Raw genomic sequence first — 20251 nt, 5'->3', positions numbered from 1 at the left:
TGGGTCTAAGGTGGAGGTAATATGATCTTTGACTAGTCTCTCAAAGCACTTCATGATGACAGAAGTGAGTGCTACGGGGCGGTAGTCATTTAGTTCTGTTATCTTTGCCTTCTTGGGTACAGGAACAATGGTAGCCATCTTAGGGAGCGATTGAATATGTCCGTAAACACCCCAGCCAGCTGGTCTGTGCATGCGCTGAGGACACAGCTAGGAATGCCGTCTGAGCCAGCAGCTTTGCGAGGGTTAACACGTTTAAATGTTTTACTCATGTCAGCCACGGAGAAGGAGAGGGGGGGGGGGGCAGTCCTTGTTAGCGGGCCACGACGGTGGCACTGTATAATCACCAAATCGGGCAAAGAAGGTGTTTAGTTGTCTGCAAGCGTGACATCGGTGTCCATTACATGGCTGGATTTCTTTTTGTAGTGATTTCCTGTAGACCTTGCAACATATGTCTTGTGTTTGAGCCGTTGAATTGCGACTCCACCTTGTCCCAGTACTGGCATTTTGCTTATTTGATTGCCTTGCGGAGGGAATAACTACACTGTTTATATTCAGACATATTCCCAGACCTCTTTCCATGGTTAAATGCGGTGGATCGCGCTTTCAGTTTTGTGCGAATGCCGCCATCCATTCACGGTTTCCGGTTAGGGTAGGTTTTAATAGTCACAGTGGGTACAACATCTCCAATGCACTTCTTTATAAACGCACTCATAGAGTCAGCGTATTGGTCGATGTTGTTCTCTGAAGCTGACTGGAACATATTGATCTAAACAATCTTGAAGCGTGGCTTCCTATTGGTCGGACCCGAGTTGAATGGTTGTTGTCACTTGTACATCCTGTTTGAGTTTCTGCCTTTAAGACGGAAGGAGCAAGATCACTTCATGGTCGGATTTGCCGAAGGGAGGACGGGGGAGGGCTTTGTATGCATCGCGGATGTTAGAGTAGCAGTGGTCGAGGGTATTGCGCATGCGCGTAGCACAATAAATATGCTGGTAGATTTTAGGCAGCCTTGATCTCAAATTTGCTTTGTTAAAATTCCCAGCTACAATAAATGCAGCCTCAGGATGTATGGTGTCCAGTTTGCATATAGTCCAGGGAAGTTCCTTGATGGCAGTCTTGGTGTCTGCTTGAGGGGGAATGTACACAGCTGTCACTATAACTGATAAAAATTCTCTTGGTAGGTAAAATGGCCGGCATTTGATTGTAAGAAATTCTAGATCGGTTGAGCAGAAGGACTTGAGTTCCTGTGTGTTGTTATGATTACACCATGAGTCGTTAATCATAAAGCATACACCCCCTCCCATCCTCTTCCCAGAGAGGTGTTTATCTCTGTCGGCGCGATGCATGGAGAAGCCCGGTGGCTCTCTGGAATGCAGCCCTTGCTCGAATTTCATATACCTTGTTGTCAAGAGACTGGACATTGGCTAGTAGCATACTCTGGAGCGGTGCGCGTTGTGCACGTCTACGGAGCCTGGTCAGGTGGCCGCTTCATCTGCCCCTTCTGTGCCATCGTTGTTTTGGATCGACTACTGGAATTAGATCCATTGTCCTGGGTGGAGGTCCAAACAAAGGATCAACTTCGGGAAAGTCATATTCCTGGTCATAATGTTGATAAGTTGACGTTGTTCTTATATCCAATAGTTCTTCCCGGCTGTATGTAATAAGACTTAAGATTTCCTGGGGTAACAATGTAAGAAATAATACATAAAAAAACAAAATACTGCATAGTTTCCTAAGAACTCGAAGTGAGGCGACCATCTCTGCCTGCACCATCATCAGTTGTGGATCTGTCTGTACTTTGCTCCATTCATCTTTCCCTCAATCCTGACTAGTCTCCCAGTCCCTACCTCTGAAAAACATATCCACAGCATGATGTTGCACCACCATACTTCACCGTAGGGATGGTGCCAAGTTTCCTCCAGACATGACACTTGGCATGCAGGTTCAGTCTTGGTTTCATCAGACCAGAGAATCTTGTTGCTCATGGTCTGAGAGTCCTTTAGGTAAACTCCAAGCGGGATGTCATGTGCTTTTTACTGAGGAGTGGCTTCCGTCTGGTCACTCCTTGATTGGTGCTGCAGAGATGGTTGTGCTGCAGAGATGGTTGTCCTTCTGGAATGTTCTCCCATCTCCACAGAGGAACTCTGGAGCTCTATCAGAGTGACCATCGGGTTCTTGGTCACCTCCCCGATCAAGGCCCTTCTCCCCCGATTGCTCAGTTTGCCTAGGCGGCCAGCTCTAGGAAGAGTCTTGGTGGTTCTAAACTTCTTCTATTTAAGAATGATGGAGGCCACTGTGTTCTTATGGACCTTCAATGCTGCAGAAATTTTTTGGTACCCCTCCCCAGATCTGTGCCTCGTCACAATACTGTCTCGGAGCTCTACGGACAATTCCTTCGACTTGGTTTTTGCTCTGACATGCACTGTCAACTGTGGGACCTTATATAGACAGGTGTGTGCCTTTCCAAATCTTGTCCAATCAATTACATTTACCACAAACGGACTGCAATGAAGTTGTAGAAACATCTCAATGATGATCAACGGAAACAGGATGCACCTCAGCTCAATTTCAAGTCTCAAAAGTGTCTGAATACTTAAGTAAGGTATCTTGTTTTTGCTCAATTTTATAAAAACCTGTTTTTGCTTTGTCATGGAGTATTGTGTGTAGATTGATGAGGATGTTTTTAAAAATCCATTTTAGAAGACTGTAAACGTAACAAAATGTGGAAAAAGTCAAGGTCTCTGAATACTTCCCGAATGCACTGTAAGTAAAAATACTTTAAAGTACTAATTAAACCTGTACTTGACTATTTATATTTTTGTCAACTTTTATTTTTACTCCACCACATTGCTAAAGAAAGTGGTGGTCCAATTCACACACTTATCAAGAGAAAATCCCTCGTAATCCCTACTGCCTCTGATCTGGCATACTCACTAAACACACATGCTTCATTTGTAAATTATGTCTGAGTGTTGGAGTGTGCCCTTGACTCTCTGTAAATTTAAAACAACTTGAAAATCGTGCCATCTGGTTTGCCTTATATAAGGAATTTGAAATAATCTATACTTTTACTCTCTGCACAATTTGGTGTAAGCATTTAGAAAGCCTCGGTTTCCCATCACTAGTGCATAGCACTGGGATTGAACACATGACCCTCGGAGCCGAAGCCTGCGGCATAAACTTTATACTAACTTTATCCACAATTATATATTTCCTTTTGTTTGACCTGAGCCGTTTCTTCTATCCAGATGTTCCATTGCCTGTGTTTCCTTCCTCTCTGGCAACTGAGTTAGGAAGGACGCCTGTATCTTCGTAGTGACTGGGTGTATTGATACACCATCCAAACTGTAATTAATAACTTCACCATGCTCAAAAGGATATTTAATGTCTGCTTTTTCTTTTTACCCATCTAACAATAGATGTCCTTCTTTGCAAGGCATTGGAAAACATCCCTGGTCTTTGTGGTTGAATCCGTGTTTGAAATTCACTGCTTGACTGAGGGACCTTACAGATAATTGTACATGTGGAGCACATATATTTAACCAAATACTTTTAGACTTTTACTCAAGTAGTATTTTACTAAGTGACTTTCACTATTACTTGAGTCATTTTCTATTATGGAATCTATACTTTTACTCAAGGTGAACAATTGGGTACTTTTTCCACCACTACTATTAACTAGCTATTGTCTGCTATGTACAGTACTATAATGATGATTACGTCTGTGCATATGAGCGTTTGTAGACCAAATACAACTTAATAAAAAATGTATCTAAAGATGATTTAACCTTGCGTAAGTCACATATGGGTTAATTGGGCAATCGAAATGCTCAAAGAGTTGTGCAAACTGCTGTGTTTAATCATATCCAATTAGGAAGTAGGTCACTCGCTGAAACATCGCCTAGAGTCATTACAGGACTGTATTGTACATAGGGTTTTAAGTTCTTAAAGAGGCAATCTGCGATTGATACATCGATTTTGGGACTTTTATATGAAAATACATGAGAGAAAAAAGAAGAAACACGCAAACTGCTCTGGCTAAAATCACTGCTCTTTATTAAGCTTTATGTATCGGCCTCAAGGCCTTTGTCAGCTTTTTCATTTTTTCTTATTTAAAAAAAAAAACGTGTCTTCACTTTGTCATTATGGGGTATTGTGTGTAGATGGGTGAGAAAAATAAATACATGTAATCCATTTTGAATTCAGGCTAGGACACAACAAAATGTGGAACAAGACAAAGGGTATGAATACTTTCTGAAGGCACTAACTATAGTGCACTTCATTTGACCAGAGTCCTAGGCATTATGTGTCGGGGGCTAGGGTCAGTTTGTTATATCTGGAGTACTTCTCCTGTCTTATCCGGTGTCCTGTGTGAATTTAAGAATGCTCTCTCTAATTCTCTCTTTCTTTCTCTCTCTCAGAGGACCTGAGCCCTAGGACCATGCCTCAGGACTACCTGGCATGATGACTCCTTGCTGTCCCCAGTCCAACTGGCCGTGCTGCTGCTCCAGTTTCAACTGTTCTGCCTGTGATTATTATTATTTGACCATGCTGGTCATTAATGAACATTTGAACATCTTGGCCATGTTCCGTTATAATCTCCACCCGGCACAGCCAGACGAGGACTGGCCACCCCACATAGTCTGGTTCCTCTTCTTCCTAGGTTTTGGCCTTTCTAGGGAGTTTTTCCTAGCCACCGTGCTTCTACACCTGCATTGCTTGCTGTTTGGGGTTTTAGGCTGGGTTTCTGTACAGCACTTTGAGATATCAGCTGATGTACGAAGGGCTATATAAATACATTTGATGGTCAAGAGTAGTGTACTATATAGGGAATCGGATGCCATTTCAGACCTATGTCTGTGTTAGTTTAACTGTTTAGCCCACATGTATTGGGATGAATTAGGAGGCTCTGAAACCGAATGTGACGCAAAGCTCTCAGATCCCCCAGTCAGCCAGACAGACACCGGGGGTGGATGAAGTGAACATAAATGGACCACTACAAGAGCGTCCAGGTCCAACCATTAAAATGGAGGTTATGGCTCTTATTTACAGCATCAGAGAGAGGGTAGAGCTCAGAATAGGACTCTAATGGCCGTACTCCGTGTTGTAGTGTCTGAGATGTGGCCAATCAGACTGGATTAGCCTCAGTGGGGGAGTCCTCAAACCAACATCCCCAAGAACTCACATACACATGTATGTACACGCATGCACTCACGTGCGCATACACGCACCCTCATTTGCACTCAAACACACACACTTGCACAAAGACGCATGCAAGTATACACGTGCACACATGCAAGTATACACGTGCACACATGCAAGTATACACGTGCACACATGCAAGTATACACGTGCACACATGCAAGTATACACGTGCACACATGCAAGTATACACGTGCACACATGCAAGTATACACGTGCACACATGCAAGTATACACGTGCACACATGCAAGTATACACGTGCACACATGCAAGTATACACGTGCACACATGCAAGTATACACGTGCGCGCGCACAGACACTGGCCTATGACCACTGCATCTCCCTATCTAGAGCACAGTCAGACATGCATTACTTTACTATTGAATCTTACAGAATAGCAGTAAATAAAGAAACAAACGATGCATCCCAATGCACAGAGCAGCATATGAAAAACATTAATGCTGCTTATCTTGTACCGTACACTAGTACCGGCCTGAATTGATGTACCGTATATTCATTGTACTCATTCATTGCCCTCCGCGTTGCCGCGCTTTTCAGCTCCAATGACTGTTCTTCCTTAACCGCATTGGCCTTTCAAGAGGGCAAAGACGGATGTACGACTCGGAATCATGAATATTAGGGGACACTAACTGCAGCGGGCGGCAGTATGATCAAATCCAGCCTCTCACCCTCATCACATAACCAGAGCCACAGCCACAAAGGTTGCGTAGGCTCATCGATTCCTCAGGGACTCCAGTGCTGTGTTTGCCAGTTCACTTCTTCATTAGAAAATTACCCAAGGACCATTATTCATCCAAACGGCTGTGTAACCGCCTATGATAATGCCACTGTCCTCACATCTCATCTCATCCTCCCTCTTTAATCTCACACCCCAGCCCTGAAAGCTATAAAAGAGAGAAGTGTCGCTCAGTCAAATGATCTGAAAACATCATATGCTAACTTTGGTCAATACATTTTATTTTACTCTAATTCCATACATGTACAGTACCTTCAGAAAGTATTCATGCCCCTTGACTTTTTCCACATTTTGTTGTGTTACAGCCTGAATAAAAAATTAATCATGGTTGCAGTAAGGCACTAAAGCAAAAATGCAAGAAATGTGTCAAAGAAATTAACTTTAGGTCCTAAATACAAAGCGATATGTTTGGTGCAAATCCAACACAACTCACCACTGAGTACCACTCTCCATATTGTATATTCAAACATAGTGGTGGCTGCATCATGTTATGGGTATGCTTGTAATCGTTAAGGACTGGCGAGTTTTTACAGGATAAAAAAGAAATGGAGAGAATGGAGGAAAACCTGGTTCAGTCTGCTTTCCACCAGACACTAGGAGATGAATTCACCTTTCAGCAGAACAATATCCTAAAACACAAGGTCAAATTTACACTGGAGTTGCTTACCAAGACGACGGTGAATGTTCCTGAGTTGCCAAGTTACAGATTTGACTTAAATATGCTTGTAAATCTATGGCAAGACCTGAAAATGGTTGTCTAGCAATGATCAACAACCAATTTGACAGAGCTAGAATAATTTTTAAAAGTGGCAAATGTTGCACAAACCAGTTGTGGAAAGCTCTTAAGAGACTTACTCTAACATGTATTGACTCAGGTTAAATACTCATCTCATTAAGATATATAGTGTTAGTGGGTTTTTTTTCATTTAATTTTTTACAAAATGTCAGAATTGTTCTTCTACTTTGACATAAGTGTATTTTGTGTAGATCGTTGTCAAATAAATTCATGAAAAAACATTTTAATCCCACTTTGTAACAAAATGTGGAAAAAGTCAAGGGGTATGAATACTTTCTGAAGGCACTGTATATTAATCTTTTTATCTATTTATCAGTGTTGGTACTGTAGTTTCTGAAATGTTGTCTGTGTGTATTTCCATCTCAGCGCTCTCAGCGCTTTGAAGCAGAAAAGAGTGGTGTGCATAACACTTCACATGAGTTACATATCTGGGATCCAAATGGACTGATTCACAGTGATGAGCTTCATCCTCTCAGGAACAAACGACTGACTGATCAAAGAATCTGCTGATTTACAACCGAGCCGGCCAAGTCGACGAGCTCTCTCTCACACAGCATTGGGATAGCAGACTGGCATGTCTATAGCATGCATTCTAGAGTAGTGAAGTGTGAAGAGTAGTCAACTCCCTAAGTTGGCCTTCCAACAGCCTTCCTTTACTGAGGACTAAAATGGTAGCTTTTAACTTTAAACACCACTCTTTTTGTAAGAGCACATGCTTTTGTCGTCATTTTCTCAAGGTCTCCCTCATGTCATCTCTAAAAATCATACAGCAAAACGTTCCAGGTTGGCAGTGGAGCTGAGGCTCAGGCTGAATCCCCTCAGTAGTGGAAAATATGGCGAGTCACTGGATTGAAACTAACTCCTATAGTCGCAGACAGCTCGTCATTCAGGGCTTTGTTCAAAGGCAGCCAGGTGAACTTATCTGTCGGCTCCATAGCTGGGAACATTTGCACCAGAATACAGAATGCCATTCTTGAATGCCATCAAACAACCCCCCCTTATAAATTATGTATTCTAAATGCATGGTTGGGCATTGTAATTAAAGACCATGGGAATGGGGTAGACATTTTAACTGAGTATGTTGTTGACTACTGTCTTGGGCCCAAATTATATTTCCTAAGACTTAAGGCTTGTACAATAGAGTGAACACAACAGACACGTCAAAACTGTAAGCAACCCCGGCTGCCTTCCACCACAGAGAAATGACACAGAGGGAAAGGAAACATATTATTGATGACTCATGCAATCACTCAAATACACAGACAGACGGGGCCTTTCAGATTGGAAGACACACAGTCATTCAACGTGCATAACTTCATTCTTTGGCAAAAGGTGATAGATGTAAAAACACAGTATAGGTCTATTGTCGATGAGACACAATGATGTAAAATCATCCAACAAACATTATCAAAAACATTTGATTATTTTGGTTCAGCTTCACAATAAAGAAAAACTATACAATCTGACAGACCTTTACAATGTGACAGATGTAACAAAGCTGACCGATCCATTCCAATACTAATGAGTTCCATCGTATACATATGTTAGTATCTGTAATTAACCATGTCTTAACTTGGCCACAATATGAGATGACTGGTTGTGCAGAATTGATAGACAAGACTGAAGAGCAGCTAACGGTATAAACATTGTACAAGGGAACACTGTTGAAGTGCAATAGTCCATGTAATTGCCCTCGTTCAATGTTCTAGTTTAGTTGTGCCAGTCAAGTGTGGACGGCGTTTAAACAAACACTTTCATGAGTAACTTGCTTCTCTGCTTCCTTTGTTGCTTTAATCCATCCACAGTCCTCCTGTCTAAACAGTATTTGATAGAGGCTATCAATGAGCTCCATAGACTAAGCTTTTCAAAGAACGACAAAGTGCTAAGGGTTAAATGCTGTACATGTGTGACAGATGTCAAATGAATGTATGGATGTTAAAATGTGTTCACCTCCACAACGTGAGCATTGTCTCTGTGCCACAGCTTTGGTAAGAATGCACACACACACTGCCAGTAATGGCTCCTGGGTTTATTTATGAGCCATATTTTTCTATCATGCATACCATACAAGACAGTACCATCATACAGTATACTTTGCATGATAGAAGACCGCACATACATTACAACTACTTAACATACAGTGCATTCGGGAAAGTATTCAGACCCCTTGACTTTTTCCACACTTTGTTGCATTACAGCCTTATTCTAAAATGGATTAAATACATCTACACACAATACCACATAATGACAAAGTGAATAAACAGGTTTGGAAGTGTATCATTTAAAAAAAACAGAAATACCTTATTTGCATAAGTATTCAGACCCTTTGCTATAAGACCCGGAATTGAGCTCAGGTACATCCTGTTTCTATTGCTCATCCTTGAGATTGGTTGGAGTCTGTGGTAAAATTTACCTGTGGTAAATTCAATTGATTGGACATGATTTGGAAAGGCATACACCTGTCTATATAAGCTCCCACAGTTGACAGTGCATCTGCAGCATTGAATGTCCCCAAGAACACAGTGGCCTCCATCATTCTTAAATGGAAGAAGCTTGGAACCACCAAGACTCTTCCTAGAGCTGGCCACCCGGCCAAACTGAGCAACGAGGGGAGAAGAACCGTGGTTAGGGAGGTGACCAAGAACCCGATGTTCACTCTGACAGAGCTCCAGAGTTCCTCTCTGGAGATGGGAGAACCTTCCTGTCACACCCTGACCATAGTTTGCTTTGTATGTTTCTATGTTTTGGTTGGTCAGGGTGTGATCTGAGTGGGCATTCTATGTTGGATGTCTTGTTTGTCTGTTTCTGTGTTTGGGCCTGATATGGTTCTCAATCAGAGGCAGGTGTTAGTCATTGTCTCTGATTGGGAGCCATATTTAGGTAGCCTGTTTTGAGTTGGGTTTTGTGGGTGATTGTTCCTGTCTTTGTGTGTGTTACACCAGATAGGGCTGTTTTCGGTTTTTCACGTTTCTTGTTTTTGTATATTGTTCTATTTTCATCTTTATTAAAGCTGTATCAAAGTAACCACGCTGCGTTTTGGTCCGCCTCTACTTCAGAAGAAAGCCGTGACACTTCCAGAAAGACAACCATCTCTGCAGCACTCCACCAATCAGGCCTTTATGGTAGAGTGGCCTGGCGGAAGACACTCCTCAGTAAAAGGAAAGATCCTTGAAAACCTGCTCCAGGAAGCACAGGGCCTCAGCCTGGGGTGAAAGTTCACCTTCCAACAGGACAATGACCCTAAGCACACAGCCAAGGCAACGCAGGAGTGGCTTTCGAACAAGTCTCTGAATGTCCTTGAGCGGCCCAGCCAGAGCCCGAACTTGAACCTGATCGAGAATCTCTGGAGAGACCTGAAAATAGCTGTTCAGCGATGCTCCCCATCCAACCTGACAGAGCTTGAGAGGATCTGCATAGAAGAATGGGATAAACTCCCCAAATACAGGTGTGCCAAGCTTGTTCATCATACCCAAGAAGACTCGAGACTAATTTGATCGCTGCCAAAAGGTACATAGTACTTTGTTTAAGTAAAGGGTCTGAATACTTATGTAATTGTGAGATATATATATATATATATATATATATATATATATACACACATACACACACACACACACACACACACACACATTTCTAAAAACCTGTTTTAGAATAAGGCTGTAATGTAACAAAATGGGGAAAAGGTGAAGTGGTCTAAATACTTTTCGAATGCACTGTACTTTGAATCCCACACATCACTGTAGTCTTGGGGATAAGACATCGCAGGTTGGCATTTATTGGGATGACTCATACTGGAAGCAGCTCTGCAGGCTAGTGACTAGCTGGCACATCCACAAAGTCTTAAAATCAGATTTTAAACCTAACCCTAACATTAACCATACTGCTAACCTTATGCCTTAACCTTAAATTAAAACCAATTTTTACAATAAGCTATGTAGCCAATTTTGACTTAGCAGCTGGCCCATCTAGTGGAAATCGCTTAGCTCTGCCTCCAGGACAAAACTCATCCTAATAAATGTCAACCTGCCCCCAAAAAATAGGCCATAAAACATATCATGTGCTAATCTGTATGGATTACTAGTCAGTGAATGGGAATCGCATATTGTTTCTACTAGCCTATGTGGGCCATAGATGTCGGTCAGTCACACTTCACGATATATCACATATGTACTAAAATGAGTATTAGTTGAGAAAGATTGCATAAAGGGAGAATGATAACATACTGCAAAAGGGACAGTCTAAATTCCTGGATTCTGCCCTCAATTACCGACCAAGTCTCAGTAAATCTTGGGATGATGAAGCACATTTCAAAAACAATGAGTGAAAAATGATGAAGGATGTAAAACGAAGAAGAAAATGGATGATCGTTGGACAATACTGTCACTATCCTACTAACACAATCAGCCAGTACCCGTAGCCTACCCAAAAAGCTTCTAACTGCTGTCAGAAACCCCTTATAGCTTAATTCACTAAAGAGTAACGGACGTCACAATGTCACATCTTTACCATCAAATACTAGATAAGCCTGAAAAGTTAACTTGAGAAACCTGAAGCCAAATAGATACATAAGCCTAATGTATACTGTGCATTTGTGAGAATGAAATATAATATGTTGGACATGGACCCCTAGTGCAACCTTCGCCTGAGCTCAATTGGAAGTAAAGTGAATAACACATCTCTTAATCTCTCAGTGAAGTAGCTACTTTAAGTAGTTGAGAAGACAATGCATTGGAAAATAGAATTGAACTATTCTCATTCATGCTCTTTCATTGGTAAGGAGATGTGCCTGGCATTTTGTGTAGTAGACATGAAAGACAGATTCAGTGAATAAGAGATAGAAATACGTAAATAAAATGCTGGATTACTTTGTCATTCTTTGCTCGGCTTGATTTTGATTCCAGACAAGGAATTCAGGGTCGTACCTATCAGGAGACAGGCAGAAAGAAAAAAAAAGGTAGGTGGGTGTCTCGCACAAAGGAGCTTGACAAGAATAAAAATAATAATCATTTGACTGTCTCTCTTTCTCAACACTTTTCATATTACACACTTGCACTGGATTCAGAACATGCACTAAGATGATTTGATTGTGGTCGATGGGAGTCCATTAAGGAGGGGGTCTTACAAAAATCAAGAAATGTGAGGATCAATAGCAGAGGTGCATAAAGATGGCAGCCCCATGCACTTACCACACATTCCTTGTATTGCTAAATTCACCATATTGTACATTTCCCTCTGTTACTCTTTTTTTGTGTATAGTCATTAGCACAGCATACATGATCCCAATGTTAGCTTTAAGCTGCAGGCAATTAGAAAAAACTAAAAAAAAGTAGATTGTGCTGATTTATTGGCACATTGAATGATGTCACACGCTGTAGTTTAAAAACTAGGAGGATGATGCTAAAATAATGATGTCATTTCTTAATTTTGACATCTTCCTGCACATTCACCATTGTCTATCAGCTAGACCAATTAAGGGTTGTTCAGTCATCAGAACCATTATGATGGTTTGTGGAGAGACCCGTTCTAGCAATCGTATTATTGTCTTACTTACATCTGGATAGATGTTTTAAGAATAAGCTTTCCTATGGTTCAGGATTCTCTGCTAAATAGTGACATTGATTATACCCTGCAAACAACCATTGACCATTCGGAAAGTTGTAGCCCTTTCCTGCAGTCAAATGACCAAATCACCCTCTCATGGACTCATTGGTGGAATGTTACTCATATTTTTCCTAATTAATAAACTATCATTTTTGTGTCATATTTTTTTTTTATCCGGTGTTTCTATGTCAAACGGTTTTGTTATATTTCAGTCTTTTGTGATGTATATAAAGTGTAATATTGGGATGCAAACTCAAAATTGAATACATTTCAACACTACACTGAGTGTACAAAACATTAAGGATACCTGCTCTTTCCATGACATAGACTGACCAGGTGAATGCCATGATCCCTTATTGATGTCACTTGTTAAATCCACTTCAATCAGTGTAGGGATTTTTAAGCGATGAGACAATTGAGACATGGATTGTGTATGCGTGCCATTCAGAGGGTGAATGGGCAAGACAAAAGATCGAAGTGCCTTTGAACGAGGTAAAGGCGCACCGGTTTGCCAGGCACACCGGTTTGTGTCAAGAACTGCAACGCTGCTGGGTTTTTCATGCTCAACAGTTTCCCGTGTGTATCAAGAATGGTCCACCACCCAAAGGACATCCAGCCAACTTGACACAACTGTGGGAAGCATTGGAGTCAACATGGGCCAGCATCCCTGTTGAACACTTTCGACACCTTGTAGAGTCTCTGCCCTCAATATCAAGGAAGGTGTTCCTAATGTTTGGTATAGTCAGTGTATTTCTGACATGGTACAGGCGTCTTATTTTTTTAAGCCCATAACCATGTGTGTGAGGTGCATACTAATGTTTCCAAGTATATTTGTTTAAGACTACCAAGAAACACTCTGTGTGACCCTGATTTAGCCCACTGCAGTAAAAGGTTTTAACTTACAGATACATGCCAAAATAAAGGAGTAAATGAGGGATACAATGTACTGTATATTGAAAACAGGTACTTCCACACAAGTGTGGTTCCTGAGTTAATTAAGCAATTAACATCCCATCATGCTTAGGGTCTTGTATAAAAATGCCCAGTTGCCCATTATTTTGGCTACCATGAAAGAGGGGTCTCAAAGGACCATAGGGGGTTTAAAGAGTGTGTGTGTGTGTGTGTGTGTGTGTGTGTGTGTGTGTCTCAGTCACCAGATCAACTCAGTTGAACACTTATGGGAGATACTGGAGCAGCGCCTGAGACAACGTTTCCCACCAACATCAACAAAACACCAAATTATGGAATTTCTCATTGAATAATGGTGCCACATCCCTCCAATAGAGTTCTAGCCACTTGTAGAATGTATGCCATGGCTCATTGTAGCTCTTCTGGTGGCCCAACGCCCTATTAAGACCCTATATAGGTGTTTCCTTTATTTTGGCAGTTACCTGTACATAGTCAACCAAATATAACATCCTTAATTGCGGTTAAGTATTTGTTGAGTAAAACGTAGTTTTGCTTGCCGATTTTGAACATTATTCATTAAAACACTGAATAAATGTCTGTAATTTCATTGCTTCGCTATGCACAATACTGGCCTAGTTTTTCCACAATGAACTGAAATGAGGAAAGATTGGAGAACTGTTTTGGTGAGACCCACCCTTTAACAATAATGAATATGAAGTAACCAAATAAAAGAGAAGACCTTCTCATTTGGAGATTACTGTAATTGACTGTGCATGTTGTGAAGTTGGTTGCAGCCAGTCAATGCAATGCATCATCACAAGTAAATCCGCTGAAAGAGTGTGCAAACGCCAACGTAATGCCAGAGCTATGGCAGAAAGGTGCAATGTGAAAAAGGAAAGAAACTAAAATAAACAAACAATACAGGGATGGTGAATGAAGAAAACTGAACAGGATAAATCAGTAATGAAATTGTAGAGAATGCAAACACAGATTCTTGTATTCCTGTTTTCTAGGATAACTCTTTAATTGGTGTGTATTCCTAGTGATTAAACATGTTGTTGTTACCGGCATTGACAGTACGGTTTTTGTGTTTGCTCTAAAGGAATAAACTCCTTGATCAGACCCAAACAAAAGCAACTCTGATAGTACAGCAATACAGTTTATGAATCAAGGCTCTCCCAGTGAAACACTTTGACACACACACACACACACACACACTCATAAACGTTTCAACAACACAATGTGAAGGGAGAAGGTAAGGTTTAACACAAGCTTCATGTGCCCTCCAAATAACAGTGGTGGTGTCATTCAAGGCATAGTGGTACCGACAGGACTTCAAATCAAACTGAGGAGATATTGGGAGGCAGTGATGTGTTGTGGACGTGTGCTCCATACTCAGTGGCCTGACTAAAAGAGAAGTGTGTTTTAAACGGCAGTGCTATAGCGGCACTTACCTGGGATCCTTCTGGATACTGTCCACAGAAGGTGAGCGGGCCAGTGCGGCCTCCGGGGGAAGGGCGGGGCCAGACTTGCTGTAGGGAGACTCGGTAGACGGGCAGAACTGGAGGGTGCGGTATGGGTTGGAGTAGTCTGCAGCAGAGGCAGTGGCAAAGCTGCTTCTCTGGTATGGCAAAGTGCCTGAGGCGTTCTGGCTGCCTGTACGCTGCAAGGGGGTGGAGTCAACACCAGGGGAAGACGGGGCTATGGCAGGAGGGAAGTAGGGACAGAGCAGAAAGTTCAGGACCTGTTCACAAAACTGGTTTACTGGGTCTAGGCAGAGGAATGAGTAAGAACACACAGTGAGAAGAGAAACAGAACAGCCAACCACCAGAGAAAGAAGAGGGGAACAAGAAGGCAAAAGCAAAGTCAAAAGAAAGCCAAAAAGGATACTTTAATTTAATTTCAATACTTCCCAGCAGCCTCTACTAAGAAACTATAATATAGACAGAAAACCAGACAAATAAAAAAAAGTGTTTGAAAAAAACGCAAATGCATGTGTCTGGAAAAAAAAACTTTCAGGACAGTTATCTTATATGAATTATGACGAAGGAATGCACCAAATGTGCATTTTGTCAAATTAAAGTTAGTGCTTTGTCAAATTAACCCATAATTGACAAAATGGCCATGACAAGAAGTGGGCATTCTGTAGATAGATGACTATTCACTCTAACACAACCCAACTGATTGATCTCTCTCAGAATATTGAAAGGGCTTTGGTCAGCAGTTCACTGTGAAAAGTTATATTTTGTGTGTGTGTTTTCATAATCTACCTGAGTGCCATGACCTTGAACACAGAACACTTTAATTTCCAGACAGTATTATGTTGTTAAAAATCAATGTCAGAAGGATTCATTGGGGGACAGTGATGAATAGCTAACAATTTCATATCAAAGTCCAAGGATGGCCTCTGACAACTATGTTTTCTGTCTGTGAAGACTTTGCTTTTTAAGAAAATCAATGACAGGTACTAGCTGAAAATAATCTAAGGGCCTACATAAGACACTCCTCTTACATAAATGTAATTCAATGCTATTTTGAACATGTAAATATTCGGGAAAAATAGCTTCAGCAAAGCCTTGAAACACTATTCTCTCACGTATTGCCATGCACCTTGATGTATCTCTAAAGCACTTGAACTGTGAGTCCAGTCTGAAATTGGCAGAGATGCTTCTACTGATAATCCTGACCATGTAGGTAGAAGGCCTCTATCTATCTCTGAGGAGCACTGCCTGCCTGCCTGCAGACAGTGTGAGAGGTGAATAGAGTTACAGTGTAGCAGCTTGTACATGACTCCCTCCTCCCTAAGAGCCATGACCTCGGCTCCACACATTGAAACTTTCCACATGAGCAGCTCGTAGTTGTACTATAGTCGGACAAATGGAATATCAGACCAATTCACATTGGATGAATGTTGTATGAGGGTTGGAAATGTATATAATCACAGAAACAAATGGTGTCTCATCTCAATTTGTTATGTGATATTTTATGTTAGTTATGTATTTGATGTTTTTTGGACAACCAAATTAGAAAAAACATTAAACCACTAGATGCAACATTTTGCCCAGACGGTTGCCTGAAGGGGGTGAAAGATGGGGCGACAGGTAGCCTAGAGGTTAGAGCGTTGGGCCAGTCGTTCTGCCCCTGAACAAAGCAGTTAACCCACTGTTCCCCGGTAGGCTGTCATTGTAAAATAAGAATTTGTTCTTAACTGACTTGCCTAGTTAAATAAAGATACAAAATAAAATAAAAGATTAGGTTGAGCATGAGCAGAGGATGGATACAGTACTGTACAGAAGGCTGTGAGGATATGAGCCAACAGCCTTCATGCACAATCTGTACCATCTCAACCCATGCTCAATGAAACACCAGTAAGAATCACAGTATTCCCTCAGGTCTTTCATAATTTAGTAGCCTACAGTCTTTACAAACAGGAAGCAAGATTGTAACTCCTATTCCCTAGCTGTTAGGAAACTACAAAGCTTTTCAGATCGTATAGTAGGATTTCATCATATGCAGTGAAGTGAGGCGGAATTTCTGTGGAGGGGATAGACATGCTCATTAAAGAAAGCATTAGGCTAAATACTGTGGAATGCATTTGACCATGGTGGGTGCCTCCAACTCAGTTTTCAATGCTTGAGTTTAAATTCTGCGGGAATAATTTAGATTTATTTCTGTCTAATATCTAATTATCTAATGTTATGTGATTGTGATTGCTATCAAGATACTAATCGGATTTGCATAACTGAACTGAAAAATTGAGATAAACGATCTGATGGAGTGATAAAAACGCTAATGTTGTTTTTGATCATTAGCGTTATTTGCAGGAAAACCACAGTTTAAAGGCCCACCTAAGTTCCACCTGAATAATCATCTAAATGTGGGGCATTGACTGTTGAAATACTTGCTTCCTTACGTTTTGGGCTTGCTGTGTTCGCTTAATTCCCATCTAATTCTGACATTATACAATGTATCGTTGCTTTAAGTAAATTCTCCCTATCAAGGACTAATCAAGTGCTGACACAGAACTTCAAAGAACCAATAAAATATAAGTATCTACTGAGAACGCATTTGGCTCTTGAACCTCTCATTGAATGATAACCCTCTTGAAACCAACAGTGGAATATTAACATTTAGTTGGTCAAAAGAAGTAGGTGAGCCTGACAAAAGCCTAGTCAAATATAAGGGGATGCCCAGCGCAGTAGGGCAGGGGTTCTGGACCTCTGACTCACCCTGGTTCTGATTGAGACTCCTGATAGAAGGCTTCTGGTAGACCCTGTCCTCATAGATGGGGTCAATGTGGTGCTCAGGAGACTGGAGAGGTCGCAGCTCGGAGCCCAGGTGACTGTGCTGGCTGCTATAAGAGCCCCTGGATCCTGAACACCACAACAAAAACATAGGAAACATCATTACGTGGTTCCAAACCACAGGAGGCTAGTGGCACCTTAATTGGTGAAGACGGGCTCATAGTAATGGCTGGAACAGAATAAATTGAATGGTATTGAACACATGGTTTCCATAAAACCAGCATCCTCCTGTGTTCCAAACATGGTTAATAATATATAGTATTATCAAGTCCATTAACTACAGCTTTTAGAGTAATTTGAGAAAACATATATACATAAGACTGCTTGAGCCCATAGAAAAAACAAATTTTTAGACATGATATATACACTGAGTGTACAAAACACTATGAACACCTGCTCTTTCCATGACATACTGGTCACGTTAATCCAGGTGAAAGCTATGATCCCTTATTGATGTCACTTGTTAAATCCACTTCAATCAGTGTAATGGGCAAGACAAAATATTTAAGTGAATTTGAACGGGGTATGGTAGCAGGTGCCAGGCGCACCAGTTTGTGTCAAGAACTGCAACACTGCTGGGTTTTTTACGCTCAACAGTTTCCCGTGTTTATCAAGAATGGTCCACCAGCCAAGGGACATCCAGCCAACTTGACACAACTGTGGGAAGCATTGGAGTCAACATGGGCCTGCATCCCTGTGGAATGCTTTCAACGCCTTGTAGAGTCCATGCCTCACGAATGTAGTCATTCCTGAGGGGGGGGGGGGGGGGGGGGGGGGGGGGTGCAACTCAGTATTAGGAAAGTGTTTTTAATGTTTTCTATATAAAGACAAGTTTCTCTCTGTCTGAGCCTGTGCACCCACCTGCCAGGCTGCCAGGCCTCCCGAGGGTGGCGTTTGCATACAGCTCGTGGGAGATCTTGTACTGGTCCGAGGAGTGCTGCATGCGCTTGGTGGGGGACAGGGTAGCGTAGTTACCCACGGTAGAGCTGAATTGATGGAGTGGGGATGAGCCCGAGGCGTTGCCTGAAGAAGCCATGTGCAGCGGGGAAGTGGAGGACAGCCCAGCAGACCCAACTACCATGTTTATGGGGGAGCTGGTGCTGTAGGACTTGGCCAGCCGGCTGGGGGACTGCTTGGGCGAGGAGACCCGCTGCAGGGTGGCGTAGCTGGGCATGTCAGAGGCAGAGCCCAGGCGCTGAAGCTTGGTGGGAGAGCCCACGGCCTGCATGGAGTGGGGGGAGCTCACACGTTGGGCAGGCAGGGTGGAGCAAGAGTAGTACATGGAAGGAGTTGGCGGGGCGTCAGGCATGTGGAAGGCACTGCCATGGCCCTGGGCAAACGACTCTCTGGACTGGGAGGAGTCTACACTGGCAGCTAGCTGGGCCGCACGGCTAGACGTCACCTGGAGAACCACAGAAAGAACCTTAGATCTTACACCTACATCACATGCCATATTGAAATCCAGACTATACAGCAAAGAGGCTATTATCATTGGCAGACGCAATATAGGAGCCCGTTACAAATGGCACTCTATTCCTTAGTCCACTACTTTTGACCAGGGCTCTAAGTCTCACCCACCTGGTTGTAACTGTGGACTGCCCCTCCCACCTGGCCACTGCGGGGCAGGGCCTCTAGTGCCTGGTTGCTGAGGTAACCGGCTGGGTAAGAGAGTGAACCATCCTGATTGTTGAGCTGTAGTGCACTCTGGGATAGCAGGCCTTGTCCTGTTTAGGGCAGAGAGAATAGTGGAGCTGAAATATTGCGACAACCTCTTACCCTCTGTCTCTATATCCCCCACACTCTCTTTTACCAGTCTCTCTCCCAGTCTCTCATATGACGTCTGAGGGTTGATGTACTGTAGGGTCTTTAAAATTCAAATACTTTCTCTCTGCTTTTCTCTACACCTACCTTTCTACCGAAATACCTCTCTCTCTCGCTCTCTCAGACCCAGAAATGGAGAGAGTAAGGGCATGCATAATGGATCAGGAGGAACTGGGAGTTACTGAGCACAAGTGGTGCAGAATGAGGCCAAAAATAAAGGTTAGCCTTCAATTCAAATAGTAACACTAACGTCAGCATTTTATTTTCAGACCTATATTTTTATTACATCAGCAATAGGATTCAGTATATTATATTTTGTATAAAAGACAGTTCTAAATCAAAATAGAATTACTGCACACACAAAAACAAATCAAATGTACACTATAGTAGTATACTATTTTCCGCGATTTAGCTGTGAGTCACTAAGTAAAATGCTGTGAACCTGTTTCAGTGTGATCTGTTTCAGCGCTCTACACTGCTCACAGGTCTGTAAGACTTCCTCCCTTGACTGCCTTCACACCTTCCTCTGCTTTTACTCTCACATCCATGTTGTTCTGGCAACACCGACCTCATTTTCACATTAGCGTGGAGTCACTGGCAACTTGTGCCCAATAACTGCCTCTGGCTGGCACACACACACACTGTATGTATGAAAATGACCACGGAAATGTTTCTGCGACCACTTCGGGCTGTTAAGTTATTGGGTATTTCCTAAATACATAATCATGTCAATGGTAGTGAATCTTTGGGAGAGGATTTCAGGAAGGAAAGTGAATATTGCAGGAGCTTTCATAGAAGAGTTCATTTGTGGTGTGTGTGGTAGAGTCAAGTAGTCTAGCAGACCAGAGGAATATCCCTGG

The 20251-nt window shown here is 42.2% G+C and overlaps 1 protein-coding gene across 2 annotated transcripts in view; it reads right to left on the bottom strand.

Annotated features, from left to right (window-relative positions):
* The window catches only part of LOC109872260 (catenin delta-2-like), a 101393-nt gene that overhangs the window by 34017 nt on the left and 47125 nt on the right, over positions 1–20251 (bottom strand). For both annotated transcript variants that reach the window (XM_031806940.1, XM_020463438.2), the window contains 5 exons: positions 19149–19294; positions 18432–18972; positions 17496–17639; positions 14721–14967; positions 11622–11678 (listed from right to left, as the gene is read on the bottom strand). In XM_031806940.1, the coding sequence (XP_031662800.1) occupies positions 11622–11678; positions 14721–14967; positions 17496–17639; positions 18432–18972; positions 19149–19294 (1135 nt within the window). The remainder of the gene's footprint in view (positions 1–11621; positions 11679–14720; positions 14968–17495; positions 17640–18431; positions 18973–19148; positions 19295–20251) is intronic.

This window comes from Oncorhynchus kisutch, linkage group LG27, assembly GCF_002021735.2.
Source record: "Oncorhynchus kisutch isolate 150728-3 linkage group LG27, Okis_V2, whole genome shotgun sequence".
NCBI lineage: Eukaryota > Metazoa > Chordata > Actinopteri > Salmoniformes > Salmonidae > Oncorhynchus > Oncorhynchus kisutch.
The sequence above is the reverse complement of the archived record's forward strand: the minus strand, read 5'-3'. Positions and strand labels throughout refer to the sequence as shown.